The sequence below is a fragment of the Carettochelys insculpta genome, chromosome 2, assembly GCF_033958435.1.
Source record: "Carettochelys insculpta isolate YL-2023 chromosome 2, ASM3395843v1, whole genome shotgun sequence".
Taxonomy (NCBI): Eukaryota; Metazoa; Chordata; order Testudines; family Carettochelyidae; genus Carettochelys; species Carettochelys insculpta.
Genome location: NC_134138.1, coordinates 62167978 through 62192012, shown reverse-complemented (window position 1 = coordinate 62192012; position 24035 = coordinate 62167978). Strand labels below are relative to the sequence as shown.

General features: G+C 40.6%; 1 protein-coding gene across 1 annotated transcript in view; it reads right to left on the bottom strand.

Annotated features, from left to right (window-relative positions):
* The window catches only part of JPH1 (junctophilin 1), a 124099-nt gene that overhangs the window by 41861 nt on the left and 58203 nt on the right, over positions 1-24035 (bottom strand). The window contains exon 3 of the mRNA XM_074987062.1: positions 4180-4298. Coding sequence (XP_074843163.1) covers positions 4180-4298 — 119 coding nt within the window. The remainder of the gene's footprint in view (positions 1-4179; positions 4299-24035) is intronic.

Below are 24035 nucleotides of genomic sequence, written 5' to 3'. Positions count from 1 at the left end.
TATGGATGTTGCCAGATGAGAGAGTGCCAGAGTAGAGAGATTTGACCTGTAGCAATTAACTAATTACAGAAAAGATAAATGTCAGGACTTTAATGGTATTTCAATATTGATGATTCAGACTGAAATCTCAGTTTTAAAATTCGCTAATTACTGTTTATTCCCTTTTTATTGCCCCTCTAAACTTCAGTATTACAGAACATTTGGACACCTACACTCATTTTGCATAAAAACCAGTAATATTTAAATGGCAAAACAGATGCATCTAATTTTTCAATTAGAAGGTAAAAGGAATCTTGGTAGAGGGGTGAGCTAAAATTGTTTCAATTCATAACTGTAAATTGGACCCCACATTGTACCAGTATGCCCCCCTACTTAGTATAGAAGTTTGAGGACTAAGAATTTAACAGCCTGATCCGAAGACTCACACCGATTTCACTGGGCTTAGGCCTTGGGAAAGTCAGAGATGACCTGGCTAATAAAAGAGAAAGGGCACAATAATCAGTTGTTTAAGGGGAAATGTATTTCAGACAGGAGACTTCAGCCTTCACTTTGTTTCTCTATAAAGAAGATTGTTGATTTCCCATGCGCAGTCATGTATGCCTTGCTGACAGGCTACTTGCTTATCACAAATACAGCACTAGCCGAGAGGAGGGTAAAATTACATTTTCTCACAATATCTTCTTTTCCCCAAGACAATTCAACACAATTAAAGACTGTGTCTTAACTAAAGTCATGGGGACTGAGAATATCTCATGCTTCATTACCTTTCAGCAATACCTCAATGGGACTTGGTGGAGATACTGCAAACCTAATAGGCTTTGGCAACTGAGAAATTGCTATAAAGGAGACCATAGTGCATTTGTTTTGTTTTAAAAATGCATTACCGTAGTACTACTTTGAATCATAGTTCCTTGAGAGAGCTAGACAAATATTATTATGGACATTACTCATTTACAACTGGTAATGATCCATGATAATAAAATGGAGCTCTATCAGTCAAGGCTATGATATATTGGAAACAGTAAAACACACTGCAGTGTACTGTGAAGTTCAGAACTCCAGGATACCAGGAATGAGTGATATATTTGAACAAAACTTTCATCCTGAAACTGGGTATGTTGAAATTCATGAGCCTTTGAACAGATTTTCAGGTGCACAATTCAGCACATCACATACAATAATCCCTCAAAACGTGCGATTTTGAGTTGCGATTAATGCGAGTTGAGCGCAACCCAAATCCCACTCCCCACAGCTCTCGCTCAACCCCCCCCAGCCTGCGTGTACCTGGTTCAACCCCTCACCTGCATGCAGCCCCGGCTTGCCCCATAGCACACCCCAGGCTTAACCCCCCTGGCCCTCTCCCGCTGCTGGGCTTAATGCTCCCCAACTGCTACTCCCCCATAGCCTCAGAACTTACCTTTCAAAAGGAGGTCCAAGTGCTCCGGCTGCTTCCCTGGCTGCAAAACGTGCATTCTGCCTGAGAAAAAAGCCGCCACCCAACTCACACGAAATTCGAGTTACGCGAAGGTGCGTGTGAACACATCCCTTGTGTAACTCGAGGGACTAGCATACCGCAAATCCTATGCAGTGTTGCAGCTGATGTGGGATACTTAATATTTGGCCACATCTTTGCATATTTCAATCTCTTAAAACAAAGCTTCGTAAGAAAATGAGTAGAAAATAAAATATAGATGTCACATGTCTGGAGAAGTTTATAATACATTAGGAAACTTATCATTAAGATTCATAAAATCTGTTTTTATGTCTCTAACTACACAGGTTGTAAATTTTCCCATACAACAGACTTCCTGAAAACTTTTGTGTGATCTGCCTACGCATACTCCTCTTCTGTATTCTTGCTGGTCATAATCCTGCATTCAGAATTAAGCACGAAGACCTTGGCTGTGCATCAGGAATGTCACAAACACCAAGTCATTTTGTTAGTCTTTAAAATGCTGCAGGACTGCTTTTTTGTTGTACAAACATCAAGGGAGGAATACTTCCCCCCCGCATCCTATACTGACAGTAATTTGTGTATTGCTACTCCTAATCCTAAATTACAGAAGTTGCCTCCACGTTCTTCCATACATGCCTTTGTGGAAGGTTTGACAGAGGGATATGTGTATCTGCCCATTTCCTGAAGGTCTGAGTGCTAATATGTGCAAAGGCCTTGCAATCCCTGCAGACTCAATAATGTCCTTCCTTCTCTAATAGTCAGGTAAACAGTCAGAATTCTGTGAGAGGGACTCTACGTCTGTGAAGGAGAGTTTAAGAGGCCCCCCCACACAACTGGAACAAAAGAGCTATAAAATGTAAATTCTTCTCACGAAAAATAGATCCTCCTGTACACACTTCACCCCAAAAATCAAGCCATGTTAAACAACATTACTTTTGATCTCCAGGTATGCAATGAAGAACAACTCCTCAGGCTCACAGACCTTTGCCTGTAGGGTCAGGATTCACCATGATAAAACTTCAGCATTTTAAGAGCCAGGACCCAAACCTTCCAGGAGTGAGCAGGAAGCCAAAGGCTCCAAGGGATACCTGAGTGCCAGGGACCTGTGCTGCTTAGTTTTCTTTTTGGCACCAGTGTGATAGACTGGGATTGTGCTGTGCACTGAGCCTGAGGTACCATGGGTTGAGTCCGGCCAGGTCGGCTTGGAAGTCAGTCTGAGGAGAGTTCTCAAATGAGTATCATGCTCTCCCCGAGTCCTGCACTGAAAGTTTTTACAAGTACATGACACTTATCTGTCACATACAATGCCCCCAAGCACTTGAAGCAGCTGCTGTGGGAGTCACTCACAGGCACAGGCTTGTTACAGTTTAGGCAGATCCTATATTCCAGAGATCAGGGTATGCCCAGCCTGGAGTGAAGTCCCCAATGAGATTCTAATTTCCAATTAAACTGAACAACTACTGAACACTACTTATTATAAGCAACTATTTACAAGGCTCTAAGGGTAGGTCTACACTACTGCATTAACCTAGCAACATGAATAATATAGCTGAAGTCAACACACGTTAGGTCAACTTATTGCAGGGTCTACAGGAGACATTCTCCCATTTACTTACCTTACACTCTTTTCATCGGAGGTATAGTACAGGAGTTGACTGGAGAGAGACCCACAGTTGATTCGGCAGATCTCCACTAGACATGCTAAACTAACTGCTGGTGCATCAATCAATCTCAGAGCACTGATCCTGACTGTAGTGTCGACGTAGCCTAAGGTTTGAAGTTAGAAGACGTGAAACCACTAGCACTTGCCATGCAAGGCAAGGCACTCTGGCTAAACTACACAAATTGCAAGCAGGAACAGATGGCACAGGGCCAGCAGAGCCTGTTATACTGATGCATGAATCCAGCAGTCAAGGAGGTATCAAAGCTGACTCTATGGATTCTGCTAAGACAAAAATCTGACGACCATGGGCGCATGAACACCTAGAATGGAACTGACATGGGCAAGCACTCGAAGAATTTAAGTTGCTTTTGGCCGACATATTTTTGAATCTCTTATTTTCATCATTTACTTTTTAAACAACCTTTGAAGGACACTTAATACATGATAAATATTCCAGTGCTTCTTATGATCCACCCTCTACCACATGGCCAATGAATATGTGCTGTGACTGGGCAGATCTATAGGGGGGACATTAGTGTGAAGCAATCTCTGCGATATTTTGAGTACATAGACTAACAAATTTGAGTAAGGATCAGGCACAACCTAGCTCCCTTTTTACTTTGCTCTTAGTCTAGGCAAAGCTGTCATTGACTTCCCAAGTCCAAGTAACAATTTCAGGATTTGGCCTTTAACAAACACGGCACAGAAATAACTTTGAAAATTCAGTTGTATGACGTTCTCTATAAGACAGAGTCAGAATTACTCTAAAATTTCAGAGTTAAGGGAGTTGCTCAGACATGGCACACTCTGATGAAGTCTTAACACTGGCATGCCAACAGTGACAGATTTTACAGAATGCACCATTTGTTATCAAATGATAACACAATAAAAAACAATACCTTCTTGAACAGTAAGTGCTCTTCATTGCCTACACACAGCCATTGTTTTTAAGTGATGAAATGCAAAAATGGGATGAAGTTTTTGATTTAACAAAGAACCCTTTTCTTTAAAATATATAAAAAAGAAAACATGTACAAAACAAAACCAATCAAAACTGTACCTGGTTGGTAGAAACTTGGCGAAAGTTCTCTAGCAACTGCTCTTGCAATATCACTTTCTTGGCGAGCAGACTGAGCAGCTTGATCTGCAGCATCAGCTTTAGCTCTTGCATGTGCAGTTCTATATAGAGCAGAAAAGTGTTTATATGCATAGGCACCTTTTTATTAGTTGCATTAATAGAACCTAGAGCAACGTAATGTTGTCTCTGAAAATAAATGAAGCATAGCCAGAGTATTATGCCTGTTGATTTTGAATAATTGTAAAATAGCAAGCCTTCCATATGTTACCATAACTCATGACGTCTATACAAAATAATACTGGGACAATTGTTGCTCTGCTATAACCAGTCTAGTGTTGGAAGTAAATGGAAAATACCTTTGATGCTTTTGGAGATTTTTCTTTAGTCTGCTGAGCCGAAATTATATAAAGTTGGTTTTAATGAAGTACAGTCAATAGGAAATATTACCCAGTCTTAAAAGATGGCATCAAGTTGCAAGGTTTACTGCCAATGATCTCAAACAAGCAAATTTATATTATCAGGTAAGATGGTAATACAAACAAATACTGTATAATGATTACATACATTTACCTTTCATGAAAATATCATGCAAGTTTATGCCAATCTTAGGTGTTGGAGTTTAGAGATCTAAAATAAACCATTCCTAAAAGATAATAAAGGGCTTTATGAAGCACACCCACATTCTTCATTTTGCAATATTAAAAAAAAAGGTAAACGTCTTTGGCAGAGGACATAACTGGTAATACAGGAATAAAAGAACCATAATGGAAGAGAGATTTAGAAAAATTCATTACAATCCAGCCAGAGGAACTTGATAAATCTTCTCTCAGAATATCAGCAACCACAAACAGCTTTACAACTCAAAATTATTAGAACTAGTAAGATATTCACCTCCAACTACATACGAACTCAGGCAGATTATACAAAATAATATTGTACAATATGTAATTTCATTTCATAACTCCTTTTACATTTAAGATGTCACGAAATGCTTTGCAAAATAATGAATTATATTCAGCTAGTACTGTCACCACATAGGCAAATGAAGGCAACATCCTGAAATTAACTAGTGTTTCAGGCATCTAATATACATGAGAAACAGTTTATTTATATATTTGATTATTCAGAGGTAAATTTGTACTTTTAAAGATTCAGCATTCTGGTGGGACAGCACAGCTCTTCATAATCCCTCTGCTGATAAGTAAGCAGTGATGGTTGGTGTTGCAGTTTGCAATACAGATTGAACCTCTCTGATCTGGACTCTCTCGTCCAGCATCTTCCATAATCTAGCAGGATTTAAATCAGGTGGAAGACCACTTACCTTGGATGTGACCAAGTTTGTTTACAGCCATTCTCAGAGTTTGTACCGTTATTTAGCTGTAATTTACCCCTACATTTCTTCTAAGAGCCCAGAAAACAGTGGAAGTGTTGGTCATGTGGTAGACCTTCTGTGGTCTGGCAAATTCTCTTGTTCGTTACCTGTCAGGTCCAGAGGGTGCTGGACTAGAGCGGTTTAACCTGTATGTGTTAAAGCAATGTCTGTGCACGCCGGGCAGACAAAAGCAGGAGTTTCTGTGCTCCTTTGACTTCAGCATATATCTATACTACAATTAAAAGCCCCTGTATTGCAGGGCTGCTTAACCGCAGTGTAGCAATCTTGGCCTAGACTGGAACCTGGGGTCGAGGACCTAAAGAGGTGGAAGAGTCCCAGAGCTCAGGTTGCTGGCTGAAAACCAATACTGCAATCAAACAGCCCGGTAGCTCAAGGCAAAGTCAGCTGTCAGGGGGCTAGGTGGAGGTGTCTAAGTGCAGTGCAGACATACACAGATATCCTAAGCATGCTGCCCTGTAAGGAGAATGTGGGGAAAGCTCTTAGTATTCTTCATTCTCCTTCCTCCATCCCTCTCCCCCTTCACTTCCAAGGTAACTGAAAGGTTTAATTGTACCCATGATATACATTATATAGGAAATAAGAAAAATTTGGTCATTATAGTATAAATATATAATGAAACTAGATAAGTGAGTATGGCATTATTGTGTCTAATACAATAAGATATGAAAAATAAAAAATGTACTGAAAAAAAATCAAGGACAACCACTGTTGATATGGAAGTTCATAGAAACCAGAGGATTTAGCCTTTAATACTAGAATGACCATTATGATAATCTAGTTCAAACTCCTGCCGATCATCGTTCATAGACACTCACTTGTCAATTCTTGTTTCAAGCCTATAGCATCTAGATGAGTTAGGCATGGGTGTGCAAAGTTTTTGTCCTGAGGGCCACACCTGCGTATGGAAATTGTACAGATGGCCATGAATGCTCATGGGAAACCCATGACCCCGCTCCCCATCTGGAGTGTCAGACAGGGGCAAGTTCCCAAACCCACTCTTTTGGCTGGAGTGCTGGGCAGAACAGACCCCTGACCCCACTCCACTGTCAGAGTGCTGGAGCAGGAAAATGGAGTTTGAGGACTGAATTCAAAGCTTTGATAGGCTGTGAACAGCTCAGTTTGCCTACCTCTGATGCAGAGTATTCTTCTAAAAAAGGCATTCAGCTTTGAGTTAAAGATTTTAAATGACAGAATACCCACTATATCCACATGTAAGTTATTCTAATTATTAGTTATCCTCTCTATTAAAAATTTGTGTCTTATTTATAATCTGTTGTCCAGATCTTGTTAATGCCTCTGCCTGTTAGTACAGGCCTTCTTAATCTATCAGATATCTGTCCATTAACACATCTGAAGACAAAAAGTTTCCTAAAATAATCATTAGAGATCATCAATTAAGCTATTTTAGTTACAGCTGAACTACAATTCTCTTGTAAAATAGAAGATCTATAACATTATATACTGTGTGACTGTTCATGGACCTGAGGCCTCTTGAATATCTAAAGTGCATCTAGAGTGGGCAAGTCATAGAAATCTAGGAAATGTAGGGCTGAAAGGGATTTCAAAAATCATCTATTCTAGCCCTCAGCACTTAGCCAGGATCTGATTCACCCTGACAGGTGTTAGTCTAACGTATATTAGCCCATCTCCCTCCCTCCACAGTGATAGAGATTTCACAACTGCCCTGGGAAGCCTATTCTGCTGTTTAACTATCCTTACAGTTAGAAAGTTTTTCCTAATATATAAACTAAATCTCTGTTACTGCAGACTAAAGCTATTACATCTTGTCCCACCTTCATTGTGAACATGGTGAACAATTGACCATCATTCTGTTTATAATGTCAGTAGTTCAGTTTTAATGTCCTTGCCTTTATTACACATTATATCTGGATTTAAATCCAAAAGCTGTCAGTTTGAAAGAAGCCTTCGTTTTCTAAACTGTGAGTGCAACTAATGTCATTTAGATGTATTCTTGCTTTTTTTGGATTCACTAGGGTAGTTAAATATCTAAATGACATCAATTACACCCACAGAGCTGTGAGCACAAAAATCAGAGGCTTTTCAAAATCAGTCCCATTGGTACAATCCTACAGATGTCCATCTGCATACACCTGAAAAGTAACTTAAATGAAGTGAACTGTGGGCTGATAAGCTAAAGCAACGTTGATTGGCATTCTGTACTAAATCATAATGTGCATTACATGTCATGCTATATGTCTTCCGTGAATCAGCTGTTAGGAATCAGAAAACACTGTACAACATTTACCTCAATTTAAACTCAGTTTTAAACTCTCCATTGTTGTACAATCCGCAGATTATATTTCTCCAGAGAATCCTCCAGATGTTTACAATATGTTAGTTTAGTGTCATCTATAAACATGATCAACATACAATTTACTGTACTGCTCCAGAGCATTACTGAAGATGCTGATCTCAAAATAAACCTTGGTAGTAATGAGCCACTCCCCAGTATAAAGCACATTATTAAATTACTTTGCTTTCTATAAGAAATTTTTGAACAAACACTAATATTTTTAGTAATCAGATATCTCCTCTACTATTTTTGTAGCCTTTCCTGTTGAATCAAACACTTTAGTAAAGTCTAAGCAAGTTAAGTGTACCTTGTTACATTTTCCCCCAGAAACATTTTAATTCATACACAAATCCGATATAGTAACAGAGAGGGAGCCATGCTACTCTATATACTACCAAAAAAAAAGCAGTCAAGTAGCACTTTAAAGACTAGCAAAATAATTTATTAGGCGAGCTTTCGTGGAACAGACCCACTTCTTCAGATGAAAGCTCACCTAACAAATTATTTTGCTAGTCTTTAAAGTGTTACTTGACTGCGTTTTTTTTTTTTGTTTTTTTTTTTTTACAAATCTGGTATGTCTGACCTAACCTGTTCTTTATGACCCTGTGCTCTTTATCAACCATGTGTCTCCTGATTGCTTTCAAGCTGTTTTTCTGATTTTCCTAAAAAATTAGTCAGATTACCTCGTTGAAGTTTATTATCCTCTTTGTAATAATAATCTTCAGAAACAAAAAAAAACAAACGCCAAGTTCTCCTTAAGAATTCAGAGTTCTGTGCGGTCAATATAGTAGGACCTGTTCTCACTACTTCCTTTTTTTTCAATGGAAGAAACCTTTTACCATTTGCTTTTTTTCTATTTGCCCATTTAAGGCTCAATGCTGCAAAGCTCTGTGCAAACAAAACTCCCATGGAAATCAACAGTTCTCCCACATATTGCAAGGTAGGAGGGTTATGATGGAGGATGAAGTTTTGTTAATGGAATTAATCACATTTTATCTGATGTTACAGAAAAAAATAAGCTATTTTTTAAATTAAGTAAAAATGGTCTTAACTATGCTGGATACAAACTTGTTTATTTCATCAAAAGGGTTTTTTTTACTTAAGCTATTGTACACAGATTGTCATACTACCCTAATTACTCTAGTATCTAAGCACCTTCTTGAAGAGCACTAAGTGATAATGGTTAACATCTATCAGTCATGATTTGTTCTCTCCTTAAGGGGAAAATATGCATACAGAACAGGTGTTTGTTATGGTAGGATTTTTAAAAAATATGCAGTTACCAAAAGGTTGATGGCTCCATGCCCAGGTACACCAAATAGCTGTAGTCCGGATAGGAGGAGACAAAGGTGTGTCTAACTGATGCCAGGGCATTGGCTGCCAAGATGAGACAGATTCTCCTAATCAACCGGAATAGAAGAAAGTCCAGGGAGCCTGCAGTGTAAGAGCTTTGCATCAATGAGGAAGTTCTTCAATATTTTACAAAATGTTATAAAAACGGTTACTGACATTTTTCATTTGAGAACCTGTTTTTTTTTTTTAAATCTCAAAACCAACTGAAAAATGTTGGCAATTTCAGAAAGTCAGGTATAATTTTTTTATTTAAAAAAAAGAGCATTTATAGCTTTTAGTTCGAAAGCCATAAACTAGCTCCACCCAGGAACTCAGAGAAATCTCTCAAAAAGTACCTAAAAAGTATCCACATCTTCATTCTGGTCCATCAGAATAATCCATTTAATGTATAGGGTATAAAAGCATGTGGTGTTACATGTCCGAGATGTAACCACCACCTATTCTCACATATTTCAGCAAAAGAGGCAGCATACATATTGTACATTTGCCTGAGGCTCATTGTTAAACAAATGAAAGTGCACACAAGTAACCTAACCAGTTAGAGCACATTTCATATGCCAGAGATTTTGGTCAATTGTGAGAAAAATAAATCTGCACTGTGTGTGTGTAATGGAAAATATATTTGAGGGTGGATTGATTAAATCCCCAGTCCATATAATGAGTCAAATAAAAAAAACTTTGGATTTTTAACACCGATTTTTAAATGCACACAAAATTTAGTTATCTGAAAGAAAGGTTGATTTTCGTTGTCTGGTAACCTTATAGGTTTTATTAAATCTGGTGCTTCTTTTCAGATACATTATAAATACACATTTATTTAAGCAATTATATGGATCAGCCCGATTTTTAACACACATTTAAAACATATTTCTCATGTAAAATGGTGTATGATGCATTTTTTTTTTTAAATTTGTGACTTGTTAGGCTCTACTTGGATGGAAATGCAGTTAAACTCACAAACCCAGTATTTTTTAAAGTAAGTAGAACTGTCTTAACTATGCTGGATATGAGCTTTTTTTTGTATCAAAAGGATTTTTATTTTTTTAGTGAATTATTGTTTCTGGTCACGGTGTCCTTCAAGTTGAATAGTAACAGAGAGGAAGCCGTGCTAGTCTATACACTATCAAAACAAAAAGCAGTCAAGTAGCACTTTAAAGACTAGCAAAATAGTTCATTAGGTGAGCTTTCGTGGGACAGACCCACTTCTTCAGACCATAGCCAGACCAGAACAGACTCAATAATAATATTATTATTCAGTCTGTTCTGGTCTGGCTATGGTCTGAAGAAGTGGGTCTGTCCCACAAAAGGGGAGGGGGAGGGCCAGAGCTGACAAGGTCTAGTCAGCAAGGTGGCAATGTTCCAGTATCAACAGTACTTATCAAAAGAGGGAAAACAAGTCAGATCAGACAGGGAGATGTTTAACAGAAGACTTAAATATCTGTCACCATCTCTCTGTTGATAGCTCCCCATTAGACACTGACAATGGCTCATATCTCCCTGTCTGATCTGACTTGTTTGCCCTCTTTTGATAAGTGCTGTTGATACTGGAACATTTCCACCTTGCTCAATAGACCTTGTCAGCTCTGGCCCTCCCCCTTTCCTGGGACCCCAACCTTTAAATACCCCTCTGAAACCACCCCCGCCCCACTCATGCATCTGATGAAGTGGGTCTTTGCCCACAAAAGCTTATGCTCCAAAATATCTGTTAGTCTATAAGGCGCCACAAGCCTTTTTGTTGTTCTCATCTCTCATTTTATTACACTTTTGATATACTAACTTAAAGAGTCTGCATTCCTCAGACGCACATGATGTAAGCAAAAGTATCAATACACGACTGACTTTAAAGAAACATCTACAGATGGATTACATGGAGGCATCATGCTCATTTGCCACCTTTCTCTTCACATAGCTATAGAACATAAATATAGCTCAACACTGCTCACTGCTCAGAATAAAAATAGCATGGAATGAAATCCTAATAGCAAACGTTGATAGATAGGACACGCTGCAAAACGCCACAGCATATGAGCTGAGAGTTTTGGGATGGATGTTGAAGACTAGAGTGTGCAACAGAGGCAGACAAAACAACACATTGTGAGACAATTACTGAATTTATATAAATAATATGAAACTGTAAAGGAAACAGTTAACATTTGTTTACATAATGGACACATTGACATGAACTCATTATTTAAAAGGCTAAAATCTGAAGAGATCTTAGTACTGCTGAAGTTTTTTCAATAGTTCTTGTCTTTAAAATAAGGGAATTTGATAGTTTTTATTTTTAATCATTTTTTTGAAGTTAATGTCCCTTACTGAGTAGTCTTAAATTCCACACTGAATTGAATGTGAATTACTCGTAATATAACATTTTGTTTTCCACATTGATTCATGGCCCTTAGTCAGGTACAAAATGTCTAGAAAGAGATTAATAAAATCACCCATGATTAATGTTTCTACACAGTAAGTCCCCAAAATGCATGAGTTTGAGTTGCGCTCAACTTGTGTCAACGCGACTTAAGTGCAACTCAAAGCTGTGGCTTCTCCCTGACTTCCCCAGCTGGAAGAAGCCATGCTGCTGCAGCTGTCTACCCAGTGTGGCTTCTTCCAGATTGGGGAAGCTGGGTGGGCAGCTGCGCCCGACTCCCTGCCGCTAGCAAGAGCTAGGAAACTAACCAACTGGAATGAGAAAACTGCCCAGGGCTGGTGCCCTCATCGTTTCCTGGCTTCCCCGCATTACGTGGGCAATTTGACTTCGGCAGGGGTTACGAGAACGCAACCCCGTGTAAGTTGGGGGGTCCACTGTACTAAACAGTCCCCTATAATTTTTAAGATCAAACTTCTCTTACCTAACACACCTAGTGAGAGCAATGCTTGAAATGTGCAAGCAACTTTGGGAAGACAAATAGCAGTAGTATTTATCAGCAGAGATCTGAGTCTAAGGTAGCAAAGGAGTAGCTCTCCTTTAGGATTAGGTTCTTAGATGCATGGGTGACAGAATGCACATGGCATATACCCACCACAGCACAGCTGAGTCAAGCTGCTCATATTACATGTTAAAAAGCATGAGACTGAACATTGGATACAAGGGACTTGGATGATGCTCTGATTTGCAAATATCTAGCATCTCCTGATAGGAGAACACAGCAAACTGGCACTTAGGTATAATGCCAGAATATTTAAGACAAAAGGCAAGAGAAGCAGACTACACCAAAACCAAGTTAACATGAAGCAAATGAAGAATTGGACTTGTGACAAATTCAGACAGCTGTTCTAAACTGAACCTGCATTGTTGTATGCAATGTTGCTGTAGCTCTGCTGGCCTCAGGTTATTAGAGAAACAAAGCGGGTGAGGTAATATCTTTTACTGCACCAGCTTTTACTGGTTTGTGTGAGAGAGTTCTTCCTCAGACCTGTTAAGTTCAAAAGTTTGTCTTACAGCATATTTAAGGGGGCTTTGTTTTGCTGCAGTAATGAAAATCAGCCACAATGGGGAAAAGGAGATGCCCCAGCTACGCTCTAGCACAGCGTTTTCCAGGCTAATTTGGCCATGGACTATATTGACGGAACACATACAAGCTGGTCAGGGTGGGTGGAGGGTTTCATGCTGAAAAATTCCTGCACATAATTCTCATAAGTTGATTTAAGAAAGTTAGGTTTTTTAGATGTTTTATTTTACAAAGAAAAAACAACAACAAAAGAAAACCATCTGAATGGACAACTAATGTGCTTCTGATGGGACAGTTAGCAACCCTACAATTAAGTATAAAATTGAGTACAAAACAAAACATCAATGTAACAGCCAAACGAAGGATGGTTAGTGTTGTTTTTTTGTGCAAAAGTAGAAAAGGACAATTTTGTTCAAAAAAGGACTGTTCTTTCTTAAAGCTTAGAAACATTTTTATGAAAAAGAAATGCAAAGAAATTAGGTATGGAAAAATATTTTTAAATATTATGTTTTTATAATTTTTTTTATAACAGAAAACTACTGAAAAATAAAAATAAGTATAGTAAATCCTAAAGTTATGTGGGGGTTGTGTTTCTGAAACCCCATGTAGCTCAAATTTTCGTGCAAGTCGAGGGGCAAGGGAACCAGGCTGCAGCCTGGTTGCTGGCTCCCCTAGGCTTGCAGGAGCTGGGAAACTGACCCGCCCAGCAGGACTGGTAAATTTCCTGGCTCCTAGAGTGGCAGAGATCCAGGAATTAGGGGGCAGCCTTGTTCTTGTCTCCCTGCTGTTTGCCGGATCCAGGAAACTGACCAGCTGGCTAGTTTCCTGGGTCCCACATGTGACAGGGACCTAAGAATCAGGCAGCAGCCTGGCTTCTGCAGAGAGGGAACACTCAGCTGGGCAGCACCCTTGTTTCCTGGCTCCAGCTAGTGGAGGAGAGCTGGAAACCAGGGGCACCTTGGTTCCCGGCTCCTCTCTGCTCCTTGAAGCCAGAAAACTAACAAGGGCTGCTGCCTTACTCATCTTCCTCGTTCTGCAAGAGAAGCAGAGCCGGGAGCCAGGCAGTCGCCTGGTTCCCGGCTCCCCACCGCTCCAGAGACCAGGAAACTACTCCTGTGAAGAGCAGTAGCCGCGAGACAGGCTGATATCCGTGACAGGAGTGGTCTCCCACTCCTGCCAGGGATGGCAGCCTGACTCACAGCTGATACCCTTGATGGCAGGCATCAGGTGCAGCATCACGTGATTTCTCTGAACACGACTTGTGCTGAAATACTCTGAATCGACTGATTGTTTTGGCACGAGTTGCAAAACTACTATAATAATATGAACATATAAATATTAACATACCTACAATCTAGATACTATTCAAATCCCTTAGTATTTTTGATGCACACAAGTTAATATTTGATATTTTAGAAGGAACAATGTCACTAGTATTGAAATTTTTTCATGCAACACCCATTCACATTGCAAAGGACACCAGTGTTCCATGGAACACAGTTTGGGAAATGCTGCTCTAGTATAATTGTTACTAAATTAACAGGAGAGTTTAATTTATTGCAGATTGCATTGCATTTTATTATTTTTACACATTATTTGGCAGCAGTTCTGGTGAAGACATTTATTGTTGGAATTTTCCTTGGCACCATCTTCTCTGCTAGTCTCAGGTATTAGCAGTCTCCTTGATAGGGCACTGGTTTGTCCACTAGCAGGATTCTGAAACCATGTCTTTGAGCTGACACCCTTTAATGAACTGTTTCAGCCTCATAACTTAGGTGTTTCTACCACAGAAGAACAAGTTGCTTGGAATAAGCAACTTCCCCAGCAAAAGTAACATCTTCTGTGTGCACCCTTTAAAGGGATTAGTCCATTGCTGGGTAGGTAGGGCTTGCTGCCCCCAGACTTCAAATCTGACATACTAAAGAGCCCTGTAAGGGGAGCTGACTAATAGAGCTGAGAACTGATTAATTCACTGTGGTTGTATGTAGGAAATGGGAACGTTACCCACTTTGTGCCGTAACTGGAACTCCTCAAGATGAGCGTCCCTGGAGGTGCTCCACTCTTGGTGCTGTCCTGCCACCTTTGATAGGAGAGTTTCATGGCAATCCCACAATAGCATGGTGCCTGCCTCATGCTCCATTGTGAACTGAAGTAGCTCATGCACAGCCTGAAACTCACCAGTTCCTTCTGTACGTCAGAGTCTAGTAGCTCTGAAGTGGAAGGGAGGGTAGCTCTGCAGCAATTCTTTTAAAGAGATCTTGCAAGTCAACCGCTGACATTGGGGGTTGGGCCATTATTGCTTCCTCTAGGGAGGATGAGGACTTGGCTGGAAGTGATATGTTTGAGCCTAGTTCCTCTGGGACATCTGTGATAGGCTCTTCGATGTTCTCTTTCTGCTGTGCGGGAGAGAAACCACCTTCATGGAGAGAGAACTGTATTAAGAGAGGTGAGACACTTCTTAGGAGGGATGGTATGTCTAGTAGAATTTCTCTTGTGGGTGCCTGATAGGCTCCAGCAGGGCCAGTGTCCAGAACAGGGTATGGGAAGTGGCATCCACACGTGCCCATGCCACAGTGGCATGCCATGGTGATAGGGGGCATGTAGGGCCAATCCTGATGGTGGCAAGCAATGCCAGCTGGTGAAGGGGTGGTTTAGAGAGAATGTAACCTGAACCACATCCTTCTCATCACTGGAGAACTGTCAAAGTGCCGGGGATATGTTGTGCAGTGCAGAAGGTTCAGGAGACAGCATCGAACAGAGGAGATTGGCACATGGATCAGCCTGTGAGCTCACTACAGAGTAGAAATGGTTGTGGTGCCAATGATATTGGTGCTGAGGTGGTTGGTGTCATGGTGCCAGGCTTGGCTTTCCTAGGAGGCACAGCCAGTACCAGAGTAGAGACACGCATCTCAGAGCCTGTGGTTTTGGTGGTGTCGGAGATGCCAGGAGCATACGTGATGAGAAGAGGTGTCTTAGGCACTGCTGATGTGTATATAATAGATGAACACTTTTTCATGGTCTGTTCACTGTGAGGCACTGATGAACTTCTCTTTTTAGAAGAGGCTTTACACTGTGGGGATTGAAGAGGTAAAGGTGTTAACGTTTGCTTGCCAGGATCAGAGGCTGGCCTGAGGGACTTTTCCATAAGTATTAGCTTGAGCTTCAGGTCTCTGTCGTTTCTAGCCCTCTCCTTGAGCTTGCTGCAGTGAGGGCCTTTTTGGGTACACCAAGATTCCTCCAGGCAGTGGACACATTGGGAGTGTCTGTCTGACAAGGGCATAGCGTCCCTATATGAGGAACACCATTTAAAGCCTGGTGAGCCCATTATAGTGAAGTGGCTGCTAGAAACTTTTTATTTGGTGATGAGCTTTTGTGCGACAGACCCACTTCATCATATCGATCTCATTTCCAATACAGACTGAGATAAGTACAGAGGACCAAAAAAAAAAAAAATCCATTAAAAACTGACAAATCAAATACATAGAAGGGGGATAAGGGGTGGGGGGATGTTAAGTGTCCTGTCTGAGATAATTACGAGCATCAAAGGAAGGCAAGCAGTCCTTGTAATGCGTGAAATAACTGATGTGTCTGTTCATACCACATGTTAATGTGCTGAATTTGAATATGAATTCCAGCTCTCAAACTTCTTGCTGTAATCTGTTTTTAAATTCTTTTTTTTCCAAGACACACATTTTCAGGTCTTTAACAGAATGCCCACTCCACTGATGTGTACACTGACCGGCTTGTGTGTATGGAGTTTCTTGATGTCTGCTCTGTGTCCATTTATTCTTTGGCGAAGGTTTTGCCCAGTCTGTCCAATACACATAATGGCATATATAATGTTGCTAGAAGTGCACAAAAACATGCCTTTGATCTTGTAACTAATATGGTTAGGTCCAGGGATGGTATCCCCAGAATAAATATGCGAACAAAGTTGGCAGTGGGGTTTGCTGAAATGAAAAGTTCCAGGATTAGTATTACTGTGGTGTAGCCTGTGACTGCTAGTGAGAATCCTTCTTAGGTTAGAAGGTTGTCTATAGGAGAGGACAGGCCTGTCACCTAGGCCCTTTTGGAGTGTAGCATCATGATCTAGAATAGGTTGTAGGTTTTTAATGATGCGTTGCAGGTGTTTGAGTTGGGGGCTAGAGGCGATGACAAGTGGTGTTCTTGTTATATAATCAGAAAGGGTAAATGACTAGTTTTTGTTTGCTCTAGCAGACTGCGGAGCTTCATCTCAAGCTGGGGACGATTGAGAAGGAAGTGAGGGTTCTGGGCTGTGCACAAGCTACTTTAACTCACCATAGAGCATGAGGCACCGCACATGCACAGCCCACATCAGGACTGCTATTAAACTCTCCAAGAAAGGTGTCAGGACGGCACCCAGATAAAGAGCGCAGCACCCACAGCAACATCTCTCAAAGAAGAACAGTATTGTCGAGACTTTGGAATGTTCTGAAGTTCAGCCAAGAACTAATAAGCTATCCCACTGCTACAGATTATAATAGGGTACTGACAAAGGGTCACTTTGCCCTTTATTTCTCATGTGGGGGCGTAAGCAAGCACAAAGCAAAGAGATATTAAAAAACAAAAAACCTTTAGTTGTGCCTCATGAGCACACCTACAATGGAATTCACAATGATATACAAGCCAGGAAGTAGTGGAACCTATGTGGCATTCAGTGATGGTGCAAGAAGTGTGTAACTTACTGTAGTGTGGCATTGTGCAAGGACCAAATTCAGTTCCTCCTGCAAGGAACTACAGCTTCTGTGTAAGGGAAGGTAATTGGTACCAGTGTACACCAGGGCTGTATTTAGCCTCGTTGGAGATAGCATAAGGCAGTGGTGGGCAACCTGCAGCCCACCTGTTAGTTACCTGAATGTGGGCTACGAGACATTTTGATGACATTGATAGTCCCTAAGTATTGCCCCTGAAGTCCCCAGTGTCTGTAGTTTTCTGTTCATGGCCAAAAGGAGCTGAGGGAAGCAGGGGCCAGCACGTCCCTGCAGGCACCACTTCCTGCAGCTGCTATTGGCTGAGAATAGAGAATTATGGCCACTAGGGCTGTTGGGGGTAGTGCTTGCACACGGTCAACATCAACGTCTTGTAGCTCACAAACAGATCGCTCTGGCAGACCACTTGTCTCTCGTTGTGAGCCACAGGCTACTCACTATTGGCACAGGGTAACTGAATTAGGTAGGGTCATCGTTAGCTAATGTCCCCCTGATACCTTTCTTCTTCTCTGCTACATTAGAAGTGAATTATACATTACTTTATGCACTTAACTCAAATTTGTAAAATGTCAAGGAACCTGAAGTTAAAAACTTAAATAAATGGTCTGATCTTCCAAGGTTTCAAGCATCCACAGCTTTCTTTGGAGTAAATGTGAAAATCAAACAGCTTAATTTGGGTGTCTCAATATGGAATATTGATTCGGTGCCTTTATATGGAATATGGTACTCAATTTTAAGCATCCAGGTATGTATAATTTGGCCCTTTTCATGCCAGTGCAGTGCATGTTGCTCTACTTTACTCTTTACACTGGTATTCCTGTCATGGCTGACTTTATCCTGAGACTTCTGCGGCTTACACCCGCTTTCTCCTGATAACCTTTGATGAATTTGACCCAATAACTCTACAAAGGGCACTTATCTGTACGATTAGGTAATGATCAGAACTAATGCTATCTGTTCACTCTCTACAGCTTTTTCTGGAATTTCATCTCAAATGATTTAGTCTAGTTATATATTAAGGATGTGTCTACACTAGCTCCCAACTACGAAGGAAGCATGGTAAATAGGGTGTCGGGAGATTATTAATGAAGTGCTGCAGTGCATTTGCAGCACTTCATTAAGCTAGTTCTCCCCATGCGGCAACTTCCAAGTGGCAAACTTCAAAGTGCTGGCTTGCGTGGAGCTGCGGCTAACATGCGGGTACTTGGAAGTGCCTGGGCTACTTCGAAGTCCCTTTACTCAAAATTTTGAGGAGTAAAGGGACTTCAAAGTAGCTCGGCACTTTGAAGTACCCACAGGTTAGCCATGGCTACACACAAGCCGGCACTTCAAAGTTTGCCACTTCGAAGTTGCCATGGGGGAGAATTAGCTTAATGAAGTGCTGCATATGCACCGCAGCACTTCATTAATCATCTCCTGACACCCTACTTACCATGCTCTCTTTGAAGTTGGGAATTAGTGTAGACACAGCCTAAGTGACTTACATTGTTGTTTATTAAAACAAATTACAAATAATTATTACACCCTTTCCACACTTCTTACTCCAATGATTCATACTAATTTATGTCATATTCAGTAAAACTTGTTGTTTTGATCAGACCGCAACCCTCCCAGTTCACCCTCTCTCTGTTGTAACCTTTTAGAAAAACGGTGTTTCCTTGCTGTAATTTTGGTTTCTGTACTTTCCATGATGAAAGGTTACAGATCAGACAAGCAGTGCCATTAACCACAGTAGAGAATATGCATGAAAGGCCTGCCACTTTTCCTCTGATTTCTCAGATGACATTTCATATTATATATGCAAGTGTAACAAAGCATATGTTGCTAAGCATTCCAGAACGATGGTACTGCCTCTTCACAGCGGTAGGCTTCCAAGAACAGCCATACTACGTCAGACCAAAGGTCCTTCTAGCCCAGTATCCAATCTTATAACAGTGGCCAATGCCAGATGCCACAGAGCGAGTAAACAGAACAGGAATCATCAAGTGATCTCTCTCCTGTCAGCCATTTCCAGACTCTGACAAACAGAGGCTAGGGAACCCATTCCTACCCATCCTGGCTAACAGCTATTGGTGGACCTAACCTCCATGAATGTACCTAGTTCTTTTTCGAACGCTGTTAAAGTATTGGTCTTAACATCCACTGGCAAGGTGTTCCACAGGCCTACTGTTCTCTGTGTGAAGAAAAACTTCCTTTAGTTTGTTTTAAACTTGCTAGCCATTAATTTCACTTGGTGATCCCTAGTTCTTATGTTATGGGACCAGGTAAATAACTTTTCCTTATTCACTTTTTCCACACCAGTCATGGTCTTACAGATGTGTCATATTCCACCTTAGTCTCCTCTTTTCTAAGATGAATAGTCAAAGTCTTTTAAATATTACTTCACATGGCACCCATTCCAAACCTCTAATCATTTTGGTTACCCTGTTCTGAACCTTTACCAATGCCTTTTGGCATTTTACCTTTTTTGAGATGGGGTGACCACATCTGTAGGTAGTATTCAAGATGTGGCTGTACCACGGATTTATATAGAGGCAATGAGATATTCTCTATCGTATTTTGTCTTTTTTTTTTTTTAAATGATTACTAACATTGTTTGCTTTTTTGACAGCTGCTGCGCATTGAGTGGATGTTTTCAAAGAACTATCCACAATGACTCCAAGATCTTTTTCATAAGTAGCCTGCTAACCCTGGGATTGTGAGCTCAACCCTTGAGGAGGCCATTTAGGGATTGGGGCAAATAGACATCAGGGATGGTGCTTGGCCCTGCCAAGAGGGCAGGGGACTGGACTAAATGACCTCCCAACGTCCCTTCCAGTTCTAGGAGATGCGTATCTCCATTTATAAGACGAAAACAATTTTGGAGATTATTTTTCCACTGTGCATTAATTTAAAATTTATCAACATTAAATTTCATTTGCCATTTTCTTGCCCAATCACTTAGTTTTAGAAAATCTTTTTGAAGTTCTTTGCAGTCTGCTTTGGTCTTAACTATCTTGAGCAGCTTAGTATCATAGGCAAATTTTGCCACCTCAATGTTTACCTCTTACTCCAGATCATTTATAAATAGGTTGAATAGGATTGGTCCCAGTACAGACCCTTGGTGCACACCACTGGTTGCCACTCTCCATTCTGGAAACTTACCATTTATTCCTATCCTTTGTTTCTTGTCCTTTAACCAGTTTGCAATCCATGGGAGTACTTCCCTCTTATCCCATGACAACTTACTCAGTTTAAGTGCCTTTGGTAAAGGACCTTGCCAAAGGCTTTCTGGAAATCTAAGTACATTATAATCCAATGGATTCCCCTTGTCCACACATTTATTGACTCTCTTGAAGAACGCTAGTAGATTAGTAAGGCACGATTTCCATTTATAGAAACTATGTTGACTTTTTTCCCAACAAATTATGTTCATCTATTTGTCTGACAATTTTATTCTTTATTATAGTTTCAACTAATTTTCCCAGTATTGATAATAGACTTATCAGTTTGTAGTTGCCAGGATCACCTCTACAGCCCCTTTTAAATATTGGCATCGCATTAGCTATCTTCCAGTCATCAGGAAGCTGATTTAAAGGCTAGGTTACAAAACACAGTTAACAGTTCCATGATTTCACATTTGAGTTCTTTAAAGAATTCTTAGGCGAATGCCATCTGGTGCCGGTGACTTGTTACTGTTAAGTTTATCAATTTGTTCCAAAACCACCGCTAATGACATCTCAATCTGGGACGATTCCTTAGATTTGTCACATGAAAGAATGGTTCAAGTTTGAGAATCACTCTAATACGCTCAGCTGTCAAGACTGAAGAAAGAATTACTTTAGTTTCTCCACAATGACCTCATCTTTGAATGCTCCTTTAGCATCTTGATTGTCCAGCAGCTCCAATGGCTGTTTAGCAGGCTTCCTTCTTCTGATGTATTTAAAAATATTTTGTTATTACTTTTAGAGTTTTTGGGTAGCTGTTCCTCGAACTCCTATCTTATTTTTACACCGGACAGAATTTATACTGCTTTCTCTTCACTGGAATTTAACTTCCACTTTTTTAAATGATGCCTATTTATTGTTTACTGCTTCTTTTACCTGATTGATAAGCCATGGTGGCATTTTTTTTTTTTTGGTTATCGTACCATATTTTTTTAATGTGGAGTATAACATTTAAGTTGGGCCTCTACTATGGCATTTTTGAAAAGTTTCCAAGCAGCTTGCACAGATTTTACTTTTGGCACTATATCTTTCAATTTCTGCTTAATTAACCTCCTCTTTTTTGTGTAGATCCCCTTTCTGAAATTAAATGCCGCAGTGTTGGGCTGCTGAGGTGTTTTTTGCCACCAAAGAGATGCTAAATTTTATTAAATTATGGTCACTATTTCCAAGTTATATTTACCTCTAGAGCCAGATCCGGCGCTACACTTAGGACTAAATCAAGACTTGCCTCTCCCTGTATGGATTCCAGAACAAACTCCTCCAGGAAGCAGTCATTTAAGCCATCAAGAAATTTTATCTCTGCGTCCCATGCTGAGGTGATGAGTATCCATCAATTTGGGACAGTTGAAATCCCCCATTATAATAGAGTTTTTTATTTGGATAGCCTCTCTAATCTCCCTTAGCATTTCATAGTCACTATCACTTTCCTGGTTATGTGGTTGATAATATACCCTTACTGCTATATTCTTATTAGAGCACATAACTACATTTAGGTTCATTTAAGATTTTAACTTCATATGAATCTATATTTTCTTTCACGTATAGTGCCACTCTCTCGGCAATTCTGTCTTTCCAATATATTTTGTACGCTAGCATGACTGTGTCCCATTGATTGTCCTCACTCCATCAAATTTCTGTGATGCCTAGTGTATCAATGTTCTCCTTTAATATAAGGCAGTCCGGTTTACTCATCTTATTATTTAGATTTTCAGTGTTTGTGTATGAGCACTTTAAAAATTTGTTACTATTTATCTGTTTGCCATTTCCTGATGTTTGTCTCTTTTTCATGAGTGTCTTGTCTGATTTTTTTTCCATATTTTACCATCTTTGAATCTCTCTCCCCTCCTTACTAGAATGCAGAAAATCTCTATTAATAAACCCTTCCCTAAAAGATGTGTCTGTCCGATACATCTGTTTCTCTGCACCCGTCAGCTTTCCTCCAGCCCTTAGTTTAAAAACTGCTTTATGACCTTTTTAATGGTAAGTGCCAGCAATCTGGTTCAATTTTGGTTTAGCTAGAGCCTAGTCTTCCTGTATAGGCTCCTCCTTTCCCAAAAGCTTCCCCAGTTCTTAATGATTCTAACCCCCTCCCTCCCTATCCCATTGTCTCATCCATGCTTTGAGACTGAAGTTCTGCCTGCCTACCTACCTACCTGGCCCTGCATGTGGCGCTGAAAGCATTTCAGAGACCCCACCACAGAGGTTCCTAGAGGATTTTCATCTCTTTCCTGACAGCCTAAATTTAGCCTCCAGATCTTCTCTCCCACTTTCCCTCCGTCATTGGTATTTACATGTACCATGACCACCAGCTCCTCCCCAGCAATATACAGAAGTCTCTCTAGATGTCTCGAGAGATCTGCAACAGTCACACCAGGCAGGCAAGTCACCATATATGTCTCCTGGTAATCACAAACCCAGTTTAATGTTCTCCTTCCCTGAGTCCTCCACACTCCTTAATAACACAGCATCTGTCTGAATGGAGGTTGGACAGTTCTGCAGTGTCCCGGAAAGCCTCATCTAGATACCTGTCTCCCTTAGCTCCTCCAGTTCAGCCACCCTGGCCTCCAAAGTCCGTATGCAGTCTCTGACAGCCAGGAGCTCCTTGCATTAAATGCACACGTATGCCACTCATCCATAGGACAGGTAATCAGACACATTACAATGGGTGCAACAAACAGGATAACCACCGCCACCCCCCCCCACCCAATGCTGTGTTTCTGCCTGCAGTTGCACTTACAAATAATTAGATTTTTGACAAGGTTTTTACTTAGAGCACGTAGTTTTGGTATCAGTTTAGTTTAAATGAAGTTTTAAAGAATGACAAGTGTATCTAGCCCCTTTCACCCTCACCCTCTCATCTCCCACACAAAACTTCTGTTTAGCTGCTCCTCTTCACTAAACTTCATGGTCACTTACTAGCAGGCTTTATATAGCCCTGGTCTTCCTGATAGCCCTGCCCTCTGGTTAAGGTTTGACCAATGAACAGAAAGTTATAGATTTCAAATCCCAGCTTTCAACTGCTAGCTTCAGCACGTGGTCCTTCAAACAAACAGCTCAGCACATGAATCTCCAAATAACTCCAGAGACAAACACAAGCTCAGCAGATACTATCTTTCAGGCAATCGGCCAGTTCTCCTGGCTTCCAACTGGGAACGAGTTCATGCATCTTCTTTTTCCCCAAAGGATGGAGGAGAAGGATGGTCTGGATCAATGAGGATGGAGAAAAAGATCTTGCCCTGGATAAAGTCAGGAGCAATAGCACAGCCATATATGCTTTCTACAGTTAAGATCCAAAAGCAGCTAGTCTGCCAGATAAAAAGACAATGGAAGTACAACTATAACCAAACTGGGAGCATCTCTGGAGTGACGTAGTTTAAAAAAGCTAAAATTATG